Below are 24,328 nucleotides of genomic sequence, written 5' to 3'. Positions count from 1 at the left end.
TTGTCACCTCTGCTCAAGAAATCCGATGCGGACTTTTTACAATTCAAGAACTTTGGACCCATCTCGAACTTGAAGGCGCTATTGAAGATTATTGAGAAAAAAAAGTGTTGCTCTCCAGTTAAACAACTATTTGATGACCAATAACCTACATGAGGATTTTCAGTCAGCTTATTAAGTCCATCATTCTACTGAAACTGTCATGGTGAAGGTGCAAGATGATATTCTGCGTGCAATTGACGGCAATGAAACCGTTGTACTACTGATGTTAGATTTATCCGCTGAATTTGATACTGTCTCATGAAACTCTACTGGATAGGCTATCTCAGCGTTATGGTATTACAGGGTCTGTATGACAATGGTTCGCATCTTACCTATCATCTCGTACACAATTTGTTCAAATTGAATGTTTAAGATCTTCTATATGCGAACTTAATTGCGGTGTACCGCAGGGGTCTGTCCTTGGGCCTTTGTTATGTTTTGTATACGTCACCAGTGGCTGATATCATAAAGAGACACAATCTTACGTATCATTACTATGCTGATGACACTCAGCTCTATGTGTCATTTAAATTTGGAAGTGATGATCTTCTCGCCTCAGCAAAATCTAGCATTCAAATATGTGTACAGGAAATCAATAATTGGATGATTCTTAATGGCCTTAAGCTAAATGAGGAGAAAACTGAGTTTCTTTTACTTAGTTCACGTTATCGGCCCAGTCCTTCACTGGAATCTGTTCGTGTTGGAGGGGAAATTATTTAACCGTCCTCTTCTGTTTGTAATCTTGGAGTGATACTCGATCCCAGTGTTGATATGGAAGACCACATTAAAAAGATATGCAAGAAATGTCATTTCCATTTAACTAATATTAGTAAGATAAGATCATATTTGGATTGTAAATCTACTGAAGCAATCATTCATGCTTTTGTGACTACCAACCTGGATTATTGTAATGCGATGCTATATGGATTACTTAAGGTTCTCTTAAACCGCTTACAACTAGTTCAAAATACAGCAGCGTGCAGCGTAACATTCACCAAGAAGTATGAACATATAACACCAAGCTTAATAGACTTACATTGGTTGCCTGTTGATTACCGTATTATTTATAAAATCTCATTGTTAGTATATAAGGCTATAAATGGTTTTTCACCAAGTTATATGTCCAATTTGCTCAGTTTTTGTAGCAGCTCCTTCTCTTTTGCGTTGTTGCTCCAATAAGTGACTTCAAGTCCCGAGATCTAAGCTAAAGTCTTATGGTGACCGAAGATTTTCTATTGCAGGACCTAAGTTATGGAATAGCATACCTGCATCTTTCAGAAATGCCGATTCCTTGAATTCTTTTAAAAAACATTTGAAGACATACTTATTTCACAAAGCCTTTTCTTGATTTATAAATAGATTTGTATATATAATTTTTATGCTTACATAGGTAGTTGTTAGGCTTTTTTTTATAGTTTTAATACATTTTCGTAATATTGTAAAGCACCTAGAACAGTTAATGATATAGACGCTATATAAATAAAGTTTATTATTTCTTATTATTATTATTATGGCCACAGCAGGCTGGAGATTAGACAGTACCTTTGCTACATTTTATGCTAAGGCATTCGCTAATGCTTTTGTTCAAGCAGTTCGCAGTACCACTTCAACAGTTAGCTTTAGTAGGCCTGCTAGTTTGTTGTATTGTGCTAATATTTCAGCTCCATGGTGCTTTAAATCTCACATGACCTCTGATTGTATGCAAACGCGAGGTTGAATTGAAAAATTAAACAATACTTACTTGGAAGTTGAAGTTTGATTAAGATCCTACCGTAGCATTTGCAGAAATGGAGAGGTCACAACCCACCTCTTCCTGATGCCTCCCCCCTATTATGTCATACTTGTCCACCAAATAAATCTTCGTCTTTAAAACCTGAACTCGAACTGCAAGCTTGCTATTTCACGTGACCTCTTCATTCCTTCAATCCTGCTTATTTACTCCAAACTGCACTCGAAATCATGTGATTACCTATACTAAAGCCTTACAACAGCGTTGTAAAATGTAGTTAATGGAGCGTGACGAGTCTACCTCAACCAACGTACGTGGAACAGCAGCAGAGGAAGCTTTCTCTGTCCTAATGGAAGATAACTTCTTCTGTCAGTTCATCAAAGGTCCAACGCATATTGCCAGAAACAAACTTGATCTACTTTTATGTAACTTCTCTGAAGTCATAGACCATGTTTCCACCAGCAGACCTTACCAAAAGGATTTCCCTGCTGATCATTATTTGGTGGACTTTTTTATTCGACTGAAATTTAAGCGATTAAGGCGTGTGCGACGACTATACGACTATAAAAGGGCAGTCTTTAACGATTTGCGAATTCGCCTACAGCTATTACCCTTTGACATGACACACTCTGATGATGTTGATATGTATTTTTTATTTATTTTTTTTTTTGTTGATATGTATTGGTCTCAGTGGAAAGATTTATTTCTAGCAACAGTTGATGAATGTGCCCCAATGAAGGTCATCAGAGACACCTATTCCCCTCCCTGGATAGACAGGGTTCACCTTGCATTAAGAAGAAAGTACCATGCGTTGAGAAAATATCACGAAAATAAAACCGTAGAACGGAAGTTAAGGTTGAGATCTCTAAGGAATGAAATCAAGAAACTTATCCAACTCTAAACTATTCTACTACCACAAAGTCATCCTACACCATCGACTGGGCTCGAATGCTGAGATCATCTTTGACGGAAGGAGTACCTTTACTTTTTACGAATTTTATTATGGCTCATCTGCATGGCTGTTCGAAAGCTACCAGCCCTCGCCATCGTCGTCGGGAAAATCTCACTTCCCTGTCAACGGAAGTTCTTTGCCTTCATCTTCAGATCCATATGCCGATAACTGGTAGCAAAGCCGAACTGATTTCCCACTTGAAAGCAGCCGTCGACCAACCTTGCCCAACCAAGCAGCCACCACCCGGTTGGGTGAAGAAATCCACGTTGAAAAAACCTTCCCGTTCTGATCGCGAGACTGCTACTGCGCGGGCTGATGGAGTCGACGACGTGAGCGACAATTCCTTGTTTGTTGGTTCTGCGGATGGCCTGAATGAGGACGATGTAGATCTCTCTCAGTTCGGGTTGTCAGCCCCACAAAGTGTGATGCCCAGCAACCGGGTGCATTCTCCGAAGCCCAAATGGCCACCATACAGAACACTGTTCATTTGTCCATGTAGCAAGCGCTCAACAGCTGCTTGTACCTGCCTGTCGAGCCCTGCTACGCCCAACACAGCAGCTCCATGACCTCACAGACAAGGAGCAGGTACTCCTCTGGGCCTCCATCACCCTCTGGACAGAAATTTGGAGGACAAAATTCTGCGTGGTGAGTACGTATACTGTTGCTCCCCAATACCTTAAGTTGGTCCCAGGTTCCCAAAATCCAGCTCCGCCTAGACAACACTGCTCCATGTTCTGCCTCACCAATGTCAATGGTTTGCAAACACAAGCCTATTATTGACAATTGTCATAAGTGGTTGGATGCTTATACGCCTACGTGCTGGTTATCGTTTCATCGTATCCTCGAAGATCCCTTGAGTTGCTGAAGTACCAGCAGATCATAAGCAGGGCGGCTACCAAATTCAAGGGGTTGGTGTTCCTTTCATACGATGAACAGTTTCGCCATAGAGCCGCTTACGCCAATATGCTGGGATCAAGTTGACCTTGAACAGTGGACTGTTACCTTCTCTGGCCTTGCTAAGCCACACTGTCTTGTTTGCTCCAGCCCCTACCACAACCAGATCGACTGTCCTAGTGCAGACCCACCAAGACAGCAGCCCCAAAACAGACCTGTCTGCTTCCAATTTAACCAGACTTCTGGGTGCACCTCAAGTACTTGCCTGTTCCCACATGGCTGCTACCGCTGCCAGTCCGCTGCCCACTCCATCATCAACTGCCCTAACAGAATCTCAAGGACCACTCAATGCCACCATACCTCTACCAGTTCCGGCGAACGCAGCAAGAGATAAAGTTAGGCTTCTTACCAAGCACAGTTCACCTGATATAACTACCCCCATTAACGTACATGTTTTACACAGAGAACTTTCGGGGCACCCCGGTCACAATTTTGTTAATACTTTAATTAATTGTTTTCGATATGGTACACGTCGGCTACACTGGTCCTAACAAACCCAGGGTATGCTGCAATCTGATTTCTGCTAATCAGCACCCCGACATTGTGACATCGAATCTTTAAAAGGAAATTAGTGTGGGGCATGTGGCGGGACCTTTTATGTTTTCTCCCCAATCTACAGTGTCACCCTTTAGGCGTGGTCCCCAAGAAACACTCCTTTAAATGGCGTACAATTTATCATTTATCATACCCTGACAGGGATGGTATTAAGAACCACATCCCCAAGGACCCCTACGCCCTCCAATATGTCCGGGTAGACGATGCAATCCATATCCTCCAGTCCCTGGGCCTGGGTTCAGTTATTACAAAGACTGATCTCAAATCGGCCTTTCGTCTTATTCCCATTCACCCAGACGATTGGCAGCTGCTAGGTATCTACTAGCAAAAACAGTATGACATAGACTTCTACCTCCTTTTTGGGCTTCGTTCAGCACCTTTCCTATTTAATCAACTTTCCGATGCCTTGGAATGGGTTTAAAACACAATTACAGGTTACAGCGTGTCCTTCATATCCTCGACGATTTTTTCATAGCTGAGCCCTCTCGCCTCCAATGCCTGGCTAGCTTTAGTACATTACTCCGTTTTTTCATGTCTGTCCATGCCCCTGTTGCCACATCCAAAACTCTGGGTCCCTCCCAAGTACTTGAGTTCATGGGTATTGAACTAGACACAACTCGCATGGAGGCCAGGCTCCCCGCGGAAAAACTCCAATGCACCTGGGACCTACTCCATTCCTTTACCACTTGCCGCTCCATGCGTCTGGTGGAGCTTCAGTCCCTTATTGGTACCTTACAGTTTGCTTGCAAGGCGGTAGTACCTGGGAAAATGTTTTTACAGCACATGATTAACTTTACTCAGCTGTTTTCACCACATCCTGTTGAACAAAGAATTTTTTAAAGATCTCTCAATGTGGAATGCCTTCCTTGCAGGGTGGAATGGGCGCTCTTTCTTTTTAGACACCACTGTTACCCCCTCTCCTGATCTAGAACTGTACACCGATGCCTCTGGCTCCGTTGGTTTTGGGGGCTATTTCAATGAGCCATGGTTTCAGGGTAGGTGGCCCCCTCACATGCAGCTAAACAGGGCTCGGGGTATAAGCATCGAATGGCAAAAACGTTTCCCCATAGTGGTGGCATGTGCATTCTGGTTTTTCATTTCCCAGGGAAATGTATTCAAATTTGGTGCGAGAACAAATCCGTTGTGGCCATTATCAATTTGGGCCATTCAAGGGCTCCGCGCATCATGGATCTTCTTAGGTTCCTTATTCTAATATCCAAGAAACATAATTTCTTTATTCGAGCATGTCACATCCCTGGGGTTTCTAATGAAATTGCTCACGACCTTTCATGCATGACGCCTGCTTCTGGTCAGTGCCTTCAAAGGCTGAGAAAACCCGTTGCACCATCCCGCCTTCACTCATGACCCTCTAAGGGATGAAGTCCAAACTTACGAAAAGGTGGGGACTAGCATGGACCCCGAACAGTATGTACAGCTTCAGAGAGAAACGCTTCCTCCAATTTTGCCTTATGAATTGACTTACGTCAAACGATGGGGACATACTCCCATCTTCCGAGGGGATGTTTATTTATTTTGCTTCGTACCTTGCTAGAACAGTTAAGCATAGTACTATAAAATTGTATCTCTCTGCGGTTTGCAAAACGTGCCACGGGGCATTCTTCGTTGCTAGGGCAAGTCTCATATCCTTTGCCAACCCGTCACACCCGTGGTGTTTGCAGCAATCCAACCAATTGTTCGTACATGGCTAGGGGAGCAGGATTTCACTATGATATGGGCTCCCTTCACCTTAGCCTTCTTTGCCTAACTCCGTTGTAGCGAATTTACTTACCATGGGATCTCCCAGTTTCACCCCCGGTTTCACCTGTCTGCAGACTGTGTATCATTTCATCCTTGTCAGGCTTGCCCACAGCAAACATCCGTTCTCCTTAAAGCTCCTAAGATGGACACTTATCCTCAGGGTCACACTGTATCTTAAGGAAGGACTTACCTGAATAAATTGATGGTAACAGTGTTCAAACCACTTTGCTGATATGCACTTTGATAGCACTGTTTTTTGGAGAGCTATGAGGACAGTGTGGTATGATCACATTTCATGATCTTTTTTTACTATTCTTACTAACGTCATGTCATTAAATTTAGTATCTGTGTAGTAATGTGAACAATAGTGTTGTTAATTGTGTTTTTTGATTTTATTAAGCCCTCAGCATGGTCTTTGCTGTTTGCTAAGAAACTTTTTGACAGCTCCAAAGGCACAGTGAACCATGAGCGATTGTCAGAAGGCATTCTTGTTGGTGGTGTTAAAAGTATGGAACTATCAAATAGTGACAGGCAAGTCATCAGCAACGTGAAGGGTGTTCCAGTTGGTGATGTTCCAGTTATTGGATGGTGCTGCAGAAGTCTTTTAAAACCTAAACACTCTTTTGAGGGCCTCCTCTACAGAGTTGGGGAGCATGTGATAATTGCTGATCCAGACAAGGGAGACATTGTTGCTACACTTGAGAGTGTGTTTTCTGTCAGACTTAATAATGTGTCTTCTGCAAAGGAAAACAGTTTGAATATGATGAACAAGTAGAAAAAGCAAGTATACCCAGCAAATGCAGCTGCTGTAGATGCTGCGCCGATAAAAAAACTGTGCCCTTTAAGCAACTTGTGGGGGAGAACGGCACGTCGAGCTGCATCCCAAGGAAGCATAACAACAGCGGACCTAGTAAGCAAACGACCTGAGTGGAAATAGAAAAGTGGCCTGCGTGGGCGGGCGGCCAGAAAATAATTACTGGGTTGCCAACCCAGTCGGAATCTGTCTTTAATTTCGTCGTTTTTTTATTTTTCGTTTTCTTTTTTTTTTTTTTTTTTTTTTCCGTGTCAGTAAAAGGCTTGCCTGTCACTCCCCTGCTAAGTGGTGTCTTTGTGCATAGAGCCTTCTGCGCGTATTTTCTAACGATCGAGAGGGTAGTGGGAAATGCGTAGATTTCTCTGGTAGACACAGTAGAACGATTAACTTAACCGGCAATGGCGTCGAAAGTCGTGGAACGTGAAATGGCGTTTTAGTGGAACTTTGAACAAAATGTACCCTTATGAAGCTCAATAATGGCAAGCGAATTGGATACTGAACAAGACAGGTGGTCGAATTTTAAAACCGACGAGTAATGGACTTCGACAACAATCTTTCGCCCGTCGAGCCGTAATCAAAGTGAGCTGACTTCCTAAAATTTTGCCAAGTGAGGTGTTTTGTACAACACTGAAACCAAATGAACAGTTCTCTGGTAAGTTAGTATGGGTTCAACAAAGACATAGAAGGAATCCATATAGTGGATCTGTTATCTCAGTTGTCTACCTATTTGTATTTACTTGTTCTCAACTCTACACAGTCTTGCGGTATAACAATGGGAAATTTCACTAATAAGTCATTGACGTGAATGGCGTTTTAGTGGATCTTTAAACAAAATATACCCTCATGGAGCTCAAGAATGGATCGTCAATTAAATGAGCAAGACAGCGCTGAAAAATAAATATCTGGATTTTAAGCGACGAGTAATGGTCTTCGACAACAATTTCATTTTTCGCTTTTGGATATCAAGTGAGCTTTGTTTCTAATATTTTACTAACTTGGTATTATGTAAAACACGGAAATCAAATAGGAATTTTTTTTATGGATTTAACAAATTAACATTGAAGGAATCGAACGCCTACAAGAATGCATCACAGTGTTTACTCAAGTTGCATCTTAGTTGTCTGACAATTTACATTTACCGGTATTTTGTACTCAACTTTGGATAGGTGTAAAATATTTGGAAATGTGACAGTGAAGAATTATTTGAAGGACATTTGTTGTCGCTTTTGTGCTTCATTATTTACGGTCAAGGTTCCGAGTCGAAAAGGGTTTGATGTGAACTGTCAAAAATGTATTTATATTGCATCTCTTGTTTGCACGCACGCAATTGAAATAGGAAGGTTTTTTTGCCTCTAATTGGAAATATGTTGTTTGTTTCGATTAATTTTTCGTTGGAAAAGGATTTTGCCGAGATATTTCCAGCCTTTGTGAACTTTAATATCATGTTGTGTAATTTTCGAGCTTAACAAATTTGCATAACTGGGTTGAAATGTGATACGGAAGCATATTTGTGGTATAGTGTAACGAAGATAAACAGGTCTGTTGGAAGCTTGCTTGAGTTTGAACAAAATGACCCCCAAAATCTTGTAGTCATTCTAGTGTAAAATGAAGTTATTGTTAATTTGAGATGGCAACAATATTTCTCTAATTTTCTTAAAGGGAGAGAATTCGCGCAAATTTTATTTCAGGCTATTTACTTCTTGTCAAGTGTTGCGTCTTTTTTTTTACATGAAGGTCTAAAAATAAAGATGCTTTAACGATTTTATTTACCAATAAGAAGCACTTTTCAAAAGAACTGTGGTTTCATTTCCGGATTGATGATTTGTTAGGCTGTTTCGGGCTGGTCTCGGGCTTGCATTGTCTTGGTTTGTGTGGTCATTTACTGGTCTTGACATTTAGGAGGCAGTTGTTTGGTTCTATAGGGGTAGAATTAAACGACCAAATATGCGCGAATTTTAATTTAGAAGTTGTGCAGAAAGAAAGCAACCACAAAGAAATGTTTGAGCGAAATTATACCACTAAGAGGATTGAAGTTGTCGTGTTTTGATTGGGCAGCTTCATAGACGTCCTTCTGAGGAAACAAGTTGTTAAAATAGCTAATTGTGATTGGAGAATTTCGATCCTACGTATACTATATAATAATGCCTTGTTGACACACATAATCACATTAATCACATGATTGAATGTAACGATATCAAAAGGTCATTCTTGCGCGATCAAATTGTGGTAAAGTGCGAAGCCCATATAGTATGTCGTTTGTAAGCATATGGCGTTTTGTTGAATTAAGCTTCTTCCTCGGAACGCTCAAACTACTTACTTATGCACACGCCGTTTGCGGTAGACCCACACTAAAAGATGCCGTTGAGCGATTGTTTTGGCCCGGGTTGATCCGCAAACTGAAAGAAAGTTATATTGAGAACAAATGTGTACTAAATGAGCAAACATGTGAAAATTATGATATGAACTGCACTGAAACCAAATGCCAAACGACAGAAGCACAGAACTGTGAAAGTTTCCTGAAGAAGAAAGTTGCTGAGCTCATCAAAGTCAGTACTAGCGGTATCGAGTCGCAGAGATGTACGCCTAGCCGGATGCATTTAGTTAAACTTCTGAAAAAGAAGGTGAATTTTCCGTCTATTTTTATTATCATGGCTTTTGGTTTTGTGTTATTACTGAATTCGTTTGTATTTGGAGCTGTAATGCAATTTCATGTCCAATTATTTGTATCGTTTGCAATGATCTTTAGTAGTGTTGTTGTTAGCATTTTGTACCATACTTGGTGTAGCGTTTTGTGCTTGAATGAAGCTCTTTTGAATGCTTTCAATGACTGTGGCCAATTTGAGAAAGACGCATCGGTATCTATTGTTGTGAATGTTGAGAATAAAGAATCAATAAATGACTGGCAATTTCGATCTTGTTGTGCTAAGTTGGTTTATTGTAAATGTTTAAAAGGGTCTCGCCATGTTGTTCTCAGGGATGGAGAACTAAGCAGTGTTTCAGAGAAAGAGCTAAAAGGAGCCTTGGGGGAGAACACATTTGAGAATAAGGCACAGCCATCTGTTATTGTGGATATTGATAAAGAATCAGTAGATAACTTGAAATTCCGATCTCGCTATGCTAAGTTTCTTTATTGTAAATCTGTAAGAAGGCGTCACCAAAGGGATCGAGAACCAAGCAGAATTCCAGTGAAGCAGCTATCACGAGCCTTGCAAAAGAGTAGACATTTCAGGAAATTAGTTCGAAAATATATTTAAAAAAACGTACCGAAATCTTCTGCTATGCATTTATTTACCAAGTTTAGTGTACTTCATCGTAAGTTAGACTATATGTTTGTAAAACCAAGGTCTGCTGCCAAGAAGAGGAGTACAAAAAAGAAATGGTGTACAGCGCATCAAAGGAAAAGACGTAGAACTTGTGGTGGAAGAGTGAAAGTTAGGTGTAACTACACTTCAGTAAGATCTGTTTATAAGGACGCTGACCATAGAATGAATCATACAGAGTTCAAGCTGTTTAATGATGTTGAGAAAAACCCTGGGCCCATTGATCATACTAGAACTATTCAAGCGCCTTATAGTCAGGGCAATGTGGAATTGTTTGGCCAGAATGCAGGCACTCAGTGTGTAGCAATGTCTCTTACTTCACTTATCTATAATTACAGGAATAATATTATCTCATCAGTGGACTTGATTAACATCATGAATATTGGTAATGAATTGTATTCTGGATTAACTAGACTGTCCAGACAAACTTTCCTGTTATTGACCGAGTTGCCGGAAGTGCTCAATGTGTTTAATACAGATTATCAGGTTCAGTACAGTTCAAGTTATAGTGGTACTGTAAATGGTAGATCCATTATACATGATTTGAGTTTCTGTATGCCTTTGGTTGATGCTTTGCTGACATTAGTGAGACAAAACTACCAATCATTTCTTTTAACAATTGACTGTAGTACTGTTTCTATGTACTGTACTCCAGATGGTAAATTTAAAATATTTGATTCACATGCTAGAGATGCATTTGGTATGCCCCATTCTCAAGGAACATGTGTGTTATTAGAAGCACAAAGTATACATGATGTGATATGTTATTTGGAAACTCTGTATGAAAATTCAAATGCTTTGTTTGAGCTGATTGGTGTTGACATAACAAGACTAGAAAAGGAGGACACTCACCTAGTCAATGAGTACAGTGAAAGCACTCAATCATAAGTTGCTGATGATGGTGGAGTAATGGTGCATATTTCAGCAAGAAATGATGAGTCTTGCATAAGACGATGTTGTGCTTTATCATTTTATTGCATTTGTTTTTCAGTGATCAAGGCATGCACTTACTGGAATTCAGAAACTCTAAATGCAATTATTGACCATGGAAATGAGTTTTATGAGAAACAATTTGCATGTCCTGATGAAAATTGCTGTGTGAGAAAATTTCCAAATAAACTTCAAATATATGATGCCACTGTTGATATTGTCTTTACAACACAGAAAGAAGGCATATTTAGTTGTGTATCCAGCAGTAGCAAACTGGTCCTCCAAAACTTTATTTTGGGTAATACAAGTGGCAATACTGGATTTATGATATGGTTCTCAAATTACTGTGCAAGTTGTATATTTCAGCACAATTCTAAGGCTAAAAGTACCAAATACTACCTAGCAATATTCCACAGTGATGGAACACTAGATGAATTTCAAACTGTCAATGACAACAACCACCTCTTTGAAGCTTTTGCTAATGCTGTTAAAAAAAATGATACAACTAATTATTCAAAAGTAGCATATGTTATCAGATTTCTAAATTGTTACAGTAATTTGCCAAGAACTTTAAAAGAAAAGGTATTAAGGAAGCACAAATCTAATCTGCAGAAAAGATCACTTGCCGAGAAACGAAGAGAAAGGTATGCAGAAATGGAACCTAGTGCTAAACGAAAATACTTGATTAGCAAAGCAGAATGGTACAAATCATTAGATTCTGCAGAAAAACAAAAGCTGCTGTCTGACAGAGCAGAGTGGTACAAATCACTAGATACTACAGAAAAGGAAAAAGTCTTCTCTGAGAGAGCAAAGAGGTACAAATCACTTGATCCTGCGAAAAAAGAAAAACTTTTGTCTGATAGAGCAGAGTGGTACAAATCATTACATCCAGCAGAAAAAGGAAAACTCTTGTCTGACAGAGCAGAGTGGTACAAATCATTAGATCCAGCAGAAAAAGGAAAACTCTTGTCTGACAGAGCAGAGTGGTACAAATCATTAGATCCTGCAGAAAAAGAAAAACTCTTGTCTGACAGAGCAGAGTGGTACAAATCATTAGATTCTGCAGAAAAAGAAAAACTTTTGTCAGAGAGAGTGGAGAGGTACAGATCATTAGATCCTGCAGAAAAAGAAAAATTCTTGTCCGACAGAGCAGAGTGGTACAAATCACTAGATTCTGCAGAAAAAGAAAAAGTTTTGTTGGAGAAAGCAGAGAGGTACAAATCCTTAGATCCTGTAAAAAAAGGAAAACTCTTGTCTGACAGAGCAGAGTGGTACAAATCATTAGATCCTGCAGAAAAAGAAAAACTGTTGTCTGACAGAGCAGAGAAGTACAAATCACTAGATCCCGTTGAAAAAGAAAAAGTCTTGTCTGACAGAGCAGAGTGGTACAAATCACTAGATCCTGCAGTAAAGGAAAAACTCTTGTTTGACAGAGCAGAGTGGTACAAATCACTAGATCCTGTAAAAAAACATCTGATAAATAAACATAAAAAGCGAAAGTATAATACAATGGAACCACTCGTTAAGGCACAACATTTGAACAATAAAAAACAGGAATATTGCGGAATGGATCTGACAAAAAAGCAAAAAGTAATTAAGCATATAAGTGATGCAGCAAAAAATTCTAGAAAAAACAATGTTCAGCATAATTTGGATCACTACATTTCAGTATTTCAGAGTAAGATCAGAGAGGGGCCATATTACATATGTTCGGTTTGTCATAGAATACTCTATAGAAAAACAGTTATGTTACTTAAAAATAATAAATATACTGTACACCATCTTTTCACTGAGATAAAGTCATTTGATGACAAGCAATACATCTGTAAAACATGCCATGTAAAAGTTTCAAAAGGACAAGTACCATGTCAAGCTGTGTGTAATAAACTGGAAGTTAATAGAACGCCACTAGAACTCTCAGTACTAGGAAAACTTGAACAAATATTAATAGCACAGAGGATAGTTTTTGAAAAGATAGTGGTAATGCCTAAAGGCCAACAGAGGAAGATTAAAGGAGCAATATGTAATGTACCAGTTGAATGTGATCAAACATGTAGAACATTGCCACGTCCTCCTGAAAGGTCAGGTATAATCATGTTGAAACTGAAGAGAAAGATGGAGTTTAGGGGCCATGTTTATTTTCAAGCTGTGCGACCTCAACTGATATTAAATGCTCTGATGTGGCTCAAAATGAATAATCCCTTGTATGATAATATATTTATAGACATGGACAAAATAGATAGGCATCTTAAAACATTACAAGAAAATGATGTTGGTTTAGAAGATTCAACTTTGAATAATGACAACCACTTCACTGCATCTGGTATAAGTGATGACACTTCGTCAAACAATCAAAATGGTGAGAAAGACAGCATATCTGCAGATGAAGAAAATGATGATCCTTTAAATGAATTTCGAGCACCAACAAATGAGACTTGCTTACAGTGTGTAATACCTGATTATCCTGTAAGTGTTGAGCAAAATAATGTATCATCTCAAGGAAACGAAATCTATGCTATTGCACCTGGAGAAAGTAAACATCCAGTTTCCTTTATGGCAGACAAACAATGTGAAGAACTGGCATTTCCTGTTTTGTTTCCAAAAGGAAAGTATGGGTACTCTGTCAACCGAGAAATAACGTTATCACCAGTTAAGTACTTCAATGCAAGACTTTTACATCATAGTGGTAGATTTGCTACTAATCCTGAATATCTCTTCTTTGCTCAGTTCATCATAGAACAGAAGAAAGTATCAGATAGCATCAATATTGCTTTGAAAAAAATGCATGGACAGTCCATTACTGCTTCTCAAGTAAGATCAAATAATATGGACAGTTTACAAAATCTCATTTGTCAAAATCAGGCTTATTTATTTTTGAGACAAATTCCAGGAACACCACCTTATTGGCAAAAATTTATGTATGAAGTAGTAGCTATGGTGAAACAGTTGGGGATACCAACATGGTTTATGACATTATCCTGCGCTGATCTTAGGTGGCCTGAACTTTTTGAGATTATTGCAAGAACACAAGGCAAAAATCTCACGAAAGAACAAGTTGATGCTTTGTCTTATAATGAAAGATGTTCAATGCTCAATGTAAATCCTGTTGTTGTTGCTAAGCACTTTCAATACAGAGTTGAAACATTTTTCACTGAAATTCTGCTAACTAAAACAAACCCAATTGGTAAAATAGTATACTATGCACTCCGCATTGAGTTTCAGATGAGAGGCTCTCCTCATTTACATGCGTTAATATGGACATCAGATTGCCCTAAACTAACACATGATACCAAGGATGCATATATCCATTTCATAGATGAACACGTGCAGGCATGCCTTCCTGATCAAAATAAAGACCCTGAGTTACACGAGATTGTAAAAACGTATCAAAAGCACAGTCATTCAAAGACCTGTAGAAAATACAGAAACATGAAATGTAGATTTAATTTTGGGCACTTCTTTACTAACAAAACTATTGTGGCTGAACCTCTTTGTGATGATTTAGATCCAGAAGCAAAGATAAGTACAATAGACAGACAAAAAGAAATCCTTAGATTAGTTAAAGAAAAAATAGATGAGGTGTTAAATCCTAGTAAGGCAAACTATGATCCTACTTTAACAGAAGCTGATATTTTCAAATCTGTAAACATAACTGAAGAGGAATATTACTGGGCTTTATCCATTTCAGCTGACTCAGACTATGAGCTGCACCTGAAAAGACCAATAGACAGCTGTTTCATTAATAATTATTTCATTGCCGGTATTAAGGGTTTTAGAGCGAATGTTGACTTGCAACCTGTATTTAACCACTACAAGTGCATAACTTATGTGTGCTCATATTTTACCAAAGATGAGACTGAATGTTCACAGGCAATTAAGAATGCTGCAAAGGAAGCTAAGAAAGAAAACTTGAGTGTCAGGGATAGCTTAAAGAGAATTGGTGCTGCTTTCCTCTCTACAAGAGAAGTTAGTTCACAAGAATCTGTTTACAGATGCATGCCTGAACTATGGTTACGGAAAATATTTCCTGCAACAGTTTTTGTTAGTACTGACCTACCAGAAAAAAGGGTACGCATTGCAAAATCACCAGAAGAACTTGATGAACTGGATAATGAAAGTACTGACATTTTTAAATCTAATATTATCGAGCGATACACTTTAAGACCACAGTGTATTTCTTCTGTAGATAAGCTATGTCTTGCAGAGTTTGCTGCATACTATTATAAAGAATACAGAAAGGACTGCCAAGAAACAGCTGATGCTCAACCTGAGGTTTTAACTGACGATGTCATAGAATTGCACCACAATTGTGATCCTGATACACTTCTTCCCAACAAAATAAGATTAATGAACACAAATGAACTTATGAAGTGTAGAAAAGTCAAAGCTGTTATAAGATATCACAAGCCAAACAAAACAAAAGAACCTGAACTGTATTTTCATCATCTCCTGATGCTGTACTTCCCATGGAGAGATGAAAAAAGTCTTTTAGGAAGTGATCAAACATATGCTTCTAAATTTTATGAGCATAAAGTACAAGATGTAGTGGAACGAAACAGAGAGAATTTTGAGCCTGATGCTGATGCTGTTACAGAAGCACTTGAATTTCTTAGAAATAACCAGGGGAATATCATCCATTCCAGTTATGATTCTATGAATGACCAGGAAAATGGAGATTTACAACTTGAAGAGCAAGACGATTCAGTACCAAACGAGTCGTTTAATGAACAATTACCTACACATCTTGTTTCATCGTCAGAAACTGAGAATGATTCAAACCCAGGAATGGCAACATACAATCAGCCAACAGAAATTAGTGATGATGAGCTACGGGAGTGTGTTAGATCATTAAACAAAAGACAGCGCTATGCTTATGATACAATTCTTGCCTGGTGTAGAAGTAAAATGAAAAACATGAATAGTCTAAAACCCGAAGAAGTAAAACCAATACATTTATTTATAACTGGTGGAGCAGGTACTGGTAAAAGCCACTTGATCCAAACAATCTACCACACTGTGACAAAGACCTTTAGACATCCTTCCATGAATCCTGAATTACCTACAGTTCTTTTAATGGCACCTACTGGGGTTGCTGCTATTAATATAGATGGGACAACAATAAACACTGCTTTAGCAATTCCCAAAGAAACAGGTGATAATTTACCTGCAATGTCCGACCAAAAGAAAACACAAATGAGAATGTCACTAGCTAACCTCAAGTTGATCATAATAGATGAAATTTCTATGGTTGCTAACAGTACTTTGCTTCATATCCACCAAAGACTAAAGGAAATTTTTAGCACATCAAATGTAGATCTGTTTGCAGGCATTAGTGTTCTTGCTATTGGTGACATGTATCAACTGCCACCAATACGGAGGAAACCTGTCTTTGCAAATTACAAAAATGATGTGTTTAACCTGTACCACCCATGGCACTTATTTAGAATGATAGAGCTTGTTGATGTAATGAGAAAGAAAGACGATCAACCATTTGCTGAACTTTTGAATAGGTTCCGTACAGCAAATCAAACTGAAGAAGATGTGAAGTGCATTCAATCTAGATCTATAGATCCATCAGATGTCAATTACCCATCAGATGCTCTTCACATCTGGGTTGAAAATAATTTAGTCAATCGACATAATGAAATGAAATTGCACCAAATAGCTGCACAGTTGTTTCACCTTAAAGCCACAGATCAGTACCCTCCTAATGTATCACAACAAGATATTAACAGAGTTTTAGCTAGACCCAGGTCTGAAACTGGTGGACTTGATGGTGATATTTGTATAAAGGAAACTGCTAGAGTTATGTTAACCAACAACATTGATATTTCAGATAGACTTATAAATGGTCAACTAGGAACTGTTGTTAGAATTGAAGTAAATGAAAATAATGAAAAACCCACCATTATCTATATAAAATTTGATGATGCTAAAGCTGGCAAGAGTTTAATTCAAAAAAGTACTAACAGTTTTGTGCAGCAAAACAGAGTTGTACCCATAGAACCTATCCTAGCAAAAATTAAAATACATCCAAATAAACCTTCTTCTCCCGAAATACAGAGAATGCAATTCCCTTTGACATTGGCTTATGCTGTCAGCATCCACAAAGTACAAGGATTGTCACTTAATAGTCTCGTGATTAGTTTTGAGTTGGTCAAACAGAGATCATTCAGTTATGGTCAGGTATATGTTGCATTGAGCCGAGCTACGACTTTAAGTGGTATTCACATTCTAGGAAAAATTAACAGCAAAGATGTGAAAGCAGATTTTCGGGTACACGAAGAATATGAAAGACTGCGAGAAATCTCAAAAATTATGGGAACTAGAGAAAAATATACGGACAATGGAACGGTTACAATATGTCTATTAAATATAAGATCACTAAAAAAACATAGTATAGATATCAAGTATGATACAAATATAAAGAACAGTGATTTAATTGCATTGACAGAGACACAACTTGTACCTCATAGCAATGATGCTAACATAAAATCTAATCTACTGCCATTCACTCTCTACAGGCAAGATCATCCTACTGATAGATTTTTGAGTTTGGCACTGTGTACAAGAAGATCAATAGAGACTAAGGAACATGATTACTTTCCACAAGTCAATGCAATGAAATTTGTAATAATTATGAATAGATCTAAACCAATGTGTTCCAATTTTACAGTGCTTTTTCTTTACCGAAAGAACAACTCAAATATAATACAGTATGTAAGTCATCTACGAAGTATCCTTGGCACTTATTCAATTGACATTATTCTTGGTGATTTCAATATCAACTACTTAAATGATGATAGCATTAAACCGTTAAAATCTTTAATGACCTCTCTAGGTTATTCACAGTCTGTACAAAGTCCAACTTTTATCTTATCAGGAAACATACTTGACCAAATTTACTTAAAAACAACAAAATTTGACATCATAGAGAATACTGTAGTTAGTGTCTACTACTCTGACCATGATGCTGTTAAAATATCCATAAAATTTAAGCAAGATATTTAATATTTATATATTTATGTACCGGTATTTATTTATAGCAGTATAACTGTAAATAGAAAGTTTTCAGAAATGAAGAAAGTTCAAATGTATCTTGACAGGACCTATGATGCTGTTAAAATATTCAATCCCATACACTAGCTATAACTAAAATAATATTATAAAACTTTCATGCAAACATCTTTAATAATAAAAATGAAGGAAAGTACCTGGGAATTTTGGAAAAGGGTGTTGGGAAGACCTGGGCATAATATTAGAAAAAGAAACTTGGATTTTTGTAAAATGTTAATCTACTACAGTATCCTCAGGAGCAGACAGATTGATGCTGACACGTTGACATGTTTGGTCAGCTACATGTACATTACAATATTATCAACATTTACCTATAATAAAATTATTTTTACATGGCAAAGAAAAATCCTTCATATGAATTAAGCAAAGTTAATGAAATTCAAGGATCTGACACTACTGGAGAGAAAATGATGTTAGACAATTATATTATTATTGTTTTGAAATAAACAGAGATTAAGATAATAATGTGTCAATCAAATTGGATTTTTTTTTTTCTAGAGGTTGCATTGGTGAATTCGATGAATTCCTTTAAGAAAATGGATTATGTTTGTATGCCAGAAGAACTCTCAAACTCGTCCAAGCAGGTAAGGAGACAATCTTTTTTTTTCTAGGCTGAAACTTCCCATTCTAGGAATGGAAACTTTGAGGGTTTGCTGACAAGCAATTTACGAGGCACCACCATATGGTGCCTGACCGCCCGCTTGTGCCATGCACCACAAGTAGGTAAGTTTATATAATATTAGTTCTATTTTGTCATTGGTTGACATTATTAAGAAGTCAAGTGAGATTAAAGAGTGCAATTGAGACTAGGGTTTGTAGTTGAGCGTCATTTTTCAGAGCTTGAAGTCAAGGTTTTAAATTAATAATGTATTTTTGGATTTTTTCTACTGTTATGTTAATGTTAAACTGTTTAAACTAGTTCATAAGGAGTTGGTTAGTAGATGGATGAAAGTTTTTTTTTCAAGATCAGGTATAAATGTATCTGTTTATGGAGCATGCAACACTCTACATCTACACTAGCAACATATGTTAACAACATATCTTTGTAACCTATAATGAAGGCTGCAGGATGGATAAGAGAGTCTACTTTTCAAAAGTTTTTACAACAAACAGATATGTTGTAATGAGAATTTGGGGAAGAATTTGACTATCCCACAATTTTCTTAATAAAATGTTATATTTTGGCTTACAATAATGATGAAATAAGATAAGAAAATTATATGAGGCTTAGCTGTAAGGTGAAGTTTGATTGGAATTCTATGAGTCATTGGTGAGGAACATAGAAGTCATGTCCTGAACCTAGTAATAAATTCATTATAAGTGAGTGTTCACACACCTGACTTCACGTTATGTAAGTACAACTTGCTTTGATTAGTCTGTGCTAAATGTAAGTTGTGTATGTAATTAATATATATTTTTTTGCAATTAGGGTTTTTGAAATTAATAACTTGTAAATAAAGTTGTGTGGGAATTCACAGTCTTTCCTTTAAAGACTGTAAGCTTTGTTTTCATGCGCTTTATGTCACGTGACTTGTACATTCCTGACCAATGACTCATAAAATTCCAATCAAACTTTATCTTACAGATAAGGCTTCTTTAATAATTTATAATTTGTATCTCTCATCTCACTTTTATTCCCAGGCAAGACTCTCAATAATTATAAATGACAGATATGCTTCTCATGTGACTTATTAATTAGTTTAGCTGACATTTAAAAATAATGATTATTATTATTATTGTAATAGCAGTAAAAAGAGAAACAACATCTTAATTATTTATAATAACAAATATTTATTCCTAAAAATAAAATCTCCTTATTATTGAATATTTAACTTTGTTTTAGAGTGTTCAGGATCAAAAATCTGGTCAATTAGTTATCAGAAGGTCGTAGGTAAGACTCTTATTGAGAAAACTCTCATTTCTTTTTTCTTGGTTTGTTTGTGACATGCTGAAAAATGCATCTTTTAAAAGTGTTCTAGTTGTTGATATGAAAATATCTTTTTACTCTTTTCATGGTTCTATTGCTTGCATTTTATCTACTAAACTTACGTACTACATTCCTTTAAAATGAAAACGTTTGAGCAAGACCCACATTCATCTTCATAGAAGTCAAAAAGTCCTAAAAGTTTCTGATTTTCTCCTTTCTACAGAAATGCATTGCACATACAACAAGGATAATTCCAAGGCTGTTAAGTTAGAATTGATCCAGTAAATGCTCTGCATCTTATGGTGGGGAACTCATGTTTAGATGGGCTAGACTGCGATTGACTGGGATTCCAAGAGATTTATATCAAGATACTGCAACGGTATCCTGCAACAGTTTATTACATCACACTTTAAATAAGAAGCAATGAATTACCTGTTATACTGAGATAGTACTTTGGTATATTCTGACAGTGGAATGGAAATTTGCATAAACGTGACCAAGCAACTGGACTGCAGCACATTGATTTTCGATCAGGCCAAAAGAACGGCTATGAGCAACAAGTTAAATAATTTTCTGATATGGTCTTTCTCCACTAATATCAACTCACTAGCTTCCAGCGTAACGAAGAGCTGTAAATTAAAGAAAATTGTAATTACTTCAAGCTTACCTTTATATATACAAGAATAAGTAGATATCTAATAGTAAATTCAAGTCTCAACTAGCGGATACAGCTTCAGCACATAGTCGGTTTAGAGAACTACATAGTGTCATTGCAAAGTAATCCAAGCTCAATGTAAGGGAAAGCCAACAAAAATATAACGATTTGTATAAGAACCTCGATAAAAGACTTGAGAAGATAATTTTACGGAAAAACTGTCAATTAAAAGGCCTACCTTTATTGTCATTGTGGATCGCTTATTTCCGGTATGGTGTTTTTTCAATTCGATGCGAACTGAGTCATTATCAGTTCGTCGATTGTCACCTCGCAGGGTTTATAATAATACCATAGGGAGCCCACACAAACAGTGTGTCTGTTTGTATGTTCGAAATATAAAGAAATGTATGGGAAATATTGAAGAGTCCTAATATAGTAAACTTACATCGAGAAATGACTATGTTAAAGCTCGAAATAACTTCAGTTGTTGTGTATTGTCATTTCTGCGGCTGAAAATGGTGAATTTGAGCGATTTGGTGGGTTTTCCGTTGACTGTTACTACACGTCCTTAGAAGGAGTCTCCTTCTAAGGACGTGTAGTAACAGTCAACAGAAAACCCACCATTTTCAGCCGCAGAAATGACAATACACAACAACTGAGGTTATTTCGAGCTTTAACATAGTCATTTCTCGATGTAAGTTTACTATATTAGGACTCTTCAATATTTCCCATACATTTCTTTATATTTCGAACATACAAACAGACACACTGTTTGTGTGGGCTCCCTATGACTCCAGTCGAGAGAGATTAGCGAATGAAGCCAAGAAATTCCAGACAAAAATGTCTCCACAGCCAGAAATGTTCTGTAGGGCTAGCCGCATAATCGGAGCTTAGTTAGCGACGTCAGGCAGCTGTTAGTGTCCCAAAGTAAAGTCAAGTAAAGTTTGTTTACGAGTCAAGTGCCCATCAGAGCCGGAGGTTATCCCGGTTTCTGTGGCATGAAACGATAGACTCTTTTTTACTCCCCCCTGGATGGGAGGCCAGTACATCGCAGTATTACCCTCAGCGTTTGGCCGGTACCCACTTATACATCTGTGCCCAGTTGTTCAAACGATGGATAGCGCTATCCGCCAGATAAATCACTATATATTCAGTGAATAAATCATTGCGAAACGAATTGCGCTATCCAATGGATAGTGAGTTATCCGGGGGATAACGTTATCTACCTTTTAAACAACAGGGCCTGGTTGTTCAAAAGCCGATTAATGCTAATCCCAGGTTAAAAATTAACCAAGGAGTTTATTTCTCTACTCCTAAATGCTTTTCAACGCTGATAGTCGGCAAAACTTTACATTAGAATAAGTTAATCTTGAAAAACAGAAATAAGGAAAAGAAACTCTCATCAAAAAGTTGAAAACATAAAACAAAAGTTTACGCTAATCCTGGATTAAGTTAATCGTCTTTCGAACAACCGGGCCCTGGGGTCTGGGTGGAGAGAGGCACCGTGGGAGTTAAGTGTCTTTTCTGAGAACACAACATTGGAGGGCCGTTTATACGAGAGAAAATAAGGCGCGGCTTACTCTGGCCGCTGCTTACATAAGACGCGAACACCCCGTATATAAATTTTTATGAATGTTTAAGATAGTTTTTAGTCTCTGTATTGTTAAAACAATGACCTGTGATTCTAGATTCCAGATTCCGGATTCTTGGTTTTAGGGTTGCGCCCGTATAAATGGTACAAAATCAACGTTCACGGGTTTCTCAAGCCGTTCCATATTCTGGCCTGGGAGTTTATACTCGTATAAATAGTTCCTTTCGCGTATTATGTACGCCGCGGCCAGAGTAAGCCGCGATTTATTTTCTCTCGTATAAACGGCTCTAATGTGCCCGGCCAGGACTCGAAGCCGGACCACTCGATGTACCTGGAAGTGGAGTACACTAACCATGAGGCCATGACGCCTTCCTTTATAAAAGGCTGATTTAGCAACAGAACGGGAACGTCAGTGGCGACGGCGCGCGCAGAAAAAACACCAATGAGAATTCAGAATAGAATAGACTTCACTCTTTTCTTCTCTATTCTAAATTCTCATTGGTAGTTTTGCTGCGCGCGACGTCGCCACTGACGTTCCCGTTCTGTTGCTAAATCAGCCTAACAAAGGAAACGGTGGAAAAGATCCTCGTGCATGTTGAATACGACACGGTGACTGTTGAGTTTGGTTTGGTAACCTCGCAGTCTGTTTGTTACCCTGACGATTTCATTGTATGACTTTGAAAAAGTATTCACGATTAAGAATTTGTTTTGCGGACCAATGTTTGGCAAGATTAAAATGAAGCTTCTCGTTAATCCCGCGAAAGAAACTGTTCATATGGGGAGTAAACAGTTACTGCATTTTTAATGACGTCAAAGCCAAATTTTCGAGAAAGCTCTGTTCGCTAAGTTAATGAAAATTCTTGCTCGTTTGTTTTTGTGCCATAAGCGAATTAAATTTTTTTGCATTTTTGTTTGCATTTTGTTTTTATGTTTATTTTTTGGATCAATGTCATATGGATCTGTCATATGAATATTGCTTTATAGGAATCCTCACGTTTTGGATATTCTCGTACTCAAAATTCTCAGTAGTGATTACGCATGTGGGGTAGGGATGCCCAAAAAAGACTTTGCTTTCGATAGCTTTCAAAAAAGCATTAATAATTCATAAGACTAACAGCCTATCAAAACGTCGATAAAACGTCACGTGTATGAACTTTTATACCTTAGCAATCTGTGATGATTCTGAAAAGCCAAGTGGCGGCTTTGACTTAAGTTCCAGGGAAGTGTGGGGCTGAAAGTGCAAACAATGCAATTATCGGTTATTCTCAAACGAAACGATCTTTACATAAAGGTCACTAGTAATCTTTGTATAAAGTTTAAAGATTACTGATAATCCTTATGAAATAGTCGTAATCAATCTATTTTCATCGAAATTTCAGTCATTACAAACTTCTGGGGGGATACCTTATCCTCCTTCCAAACTTCTTTAACAAATTTTGTCAACCAAAAATTTCAACGATTCTGTCGTCATGTTAACAATGTTCTTATCTAGATTTGGATTTTGTCCCGCGTTGCATTTTGCCATTGTGCAAAAATATTAATCGATATTAAGCTCATTCTTGAGTATTGATTTGTGCATCTTGTACTCGTCATATAGTGTGGTAATATCAAATAGGCCACTTGCACTAAGAGGTCATGTGACATCGTTTTCATGAAAATGAAAGTTACATGATTTTGCCTTCGAAACACTATTAGTGGGTCATCTCTTACACAAAATAATAGTGATTTGGGTTTTCAAACCCGCACCATTTGCTTAAAATGAGAAAGTCCGTAACTGGTCACGTGACCAAAACTTGATTTTTTTGAAAATTATGAATTACCGCTTTCTGACACAAATTTTGCACTTGAACTTCAAGGAAAATGTTGAAAAGATGATGTGGTAACGTTTATGGCACATCTGAACTCAACTATCAAACATTTAACAAGATATAAGCAAAAAGTAGTTTTGGCCGCCATGTTGGAGGGCAAGAGTATGCCCTCCAACATGGCGGCCAAGATTTGTTGAAAAATCACAGTACCATAAAATA

At 37.7% G+C, this 24,328-nt stretch overlaps 1 protein-coding gene, 1 long non-coding RNA gene and 1 pseudogene across 2 annotated transcripts; all 3 read left to right on the top strand.

Annotated features, from left to right (window-relative positions):
* The first annotated feature begins 4,823 nt into the window (after nt 1-4,823).
* Nucleotides 4,824-5,594, top strand: LOC137970654 (uncharacterized; annotated as a pseudogene).
* A 1,044-nt stretch (nt 5,595-6,638) lies between these two features.
* Nucleotides 6,639-20,414, top strand: LOC137978585 (uncharacterized). The gene is made up of 4 exons (XR_011118193.1): nt 6,639-7,453; nt 18,627-18,712; nt 19,972-20,019; nt 20,279-20,414. It is a non-coding gene; the product is annotated as an uncharacterized lncRNA (long non-coding RNA).
* LOC137994963 (uncharacterized) lies at nt 16,518-18,062 on the top strand. The gene has a single exon (XM_068840544.1). It carries the CDS (start codon nt 16,518-16,520, stop codon nt 18,060-18,062), a length of 1,545 nt encoding a protein of 514 aa, XP_068696645.1.
* Nucleotides 20,415-24,328: the final 3,914 nt, after the last annotated feature.

This window comes from Montipora foliosa, chromosome 1, assembly GCF_036669935.1.
Source record: "Montipora foliosa isolate CH-2021 chromosome 1, ASM3666993v2, whole genome shotgun sequence".
Taxonomy (NCBI): Eukaryota; Metazoa; Cnidaria; class Anthozoa; order Scleractinia; family Acroporidae; genus Montipora; species Montipora foliosa.
Note: the sequence above shows the minus strand (reverse complement) of the source record. Positions and strands in the feature narration are given on the sequence as shown.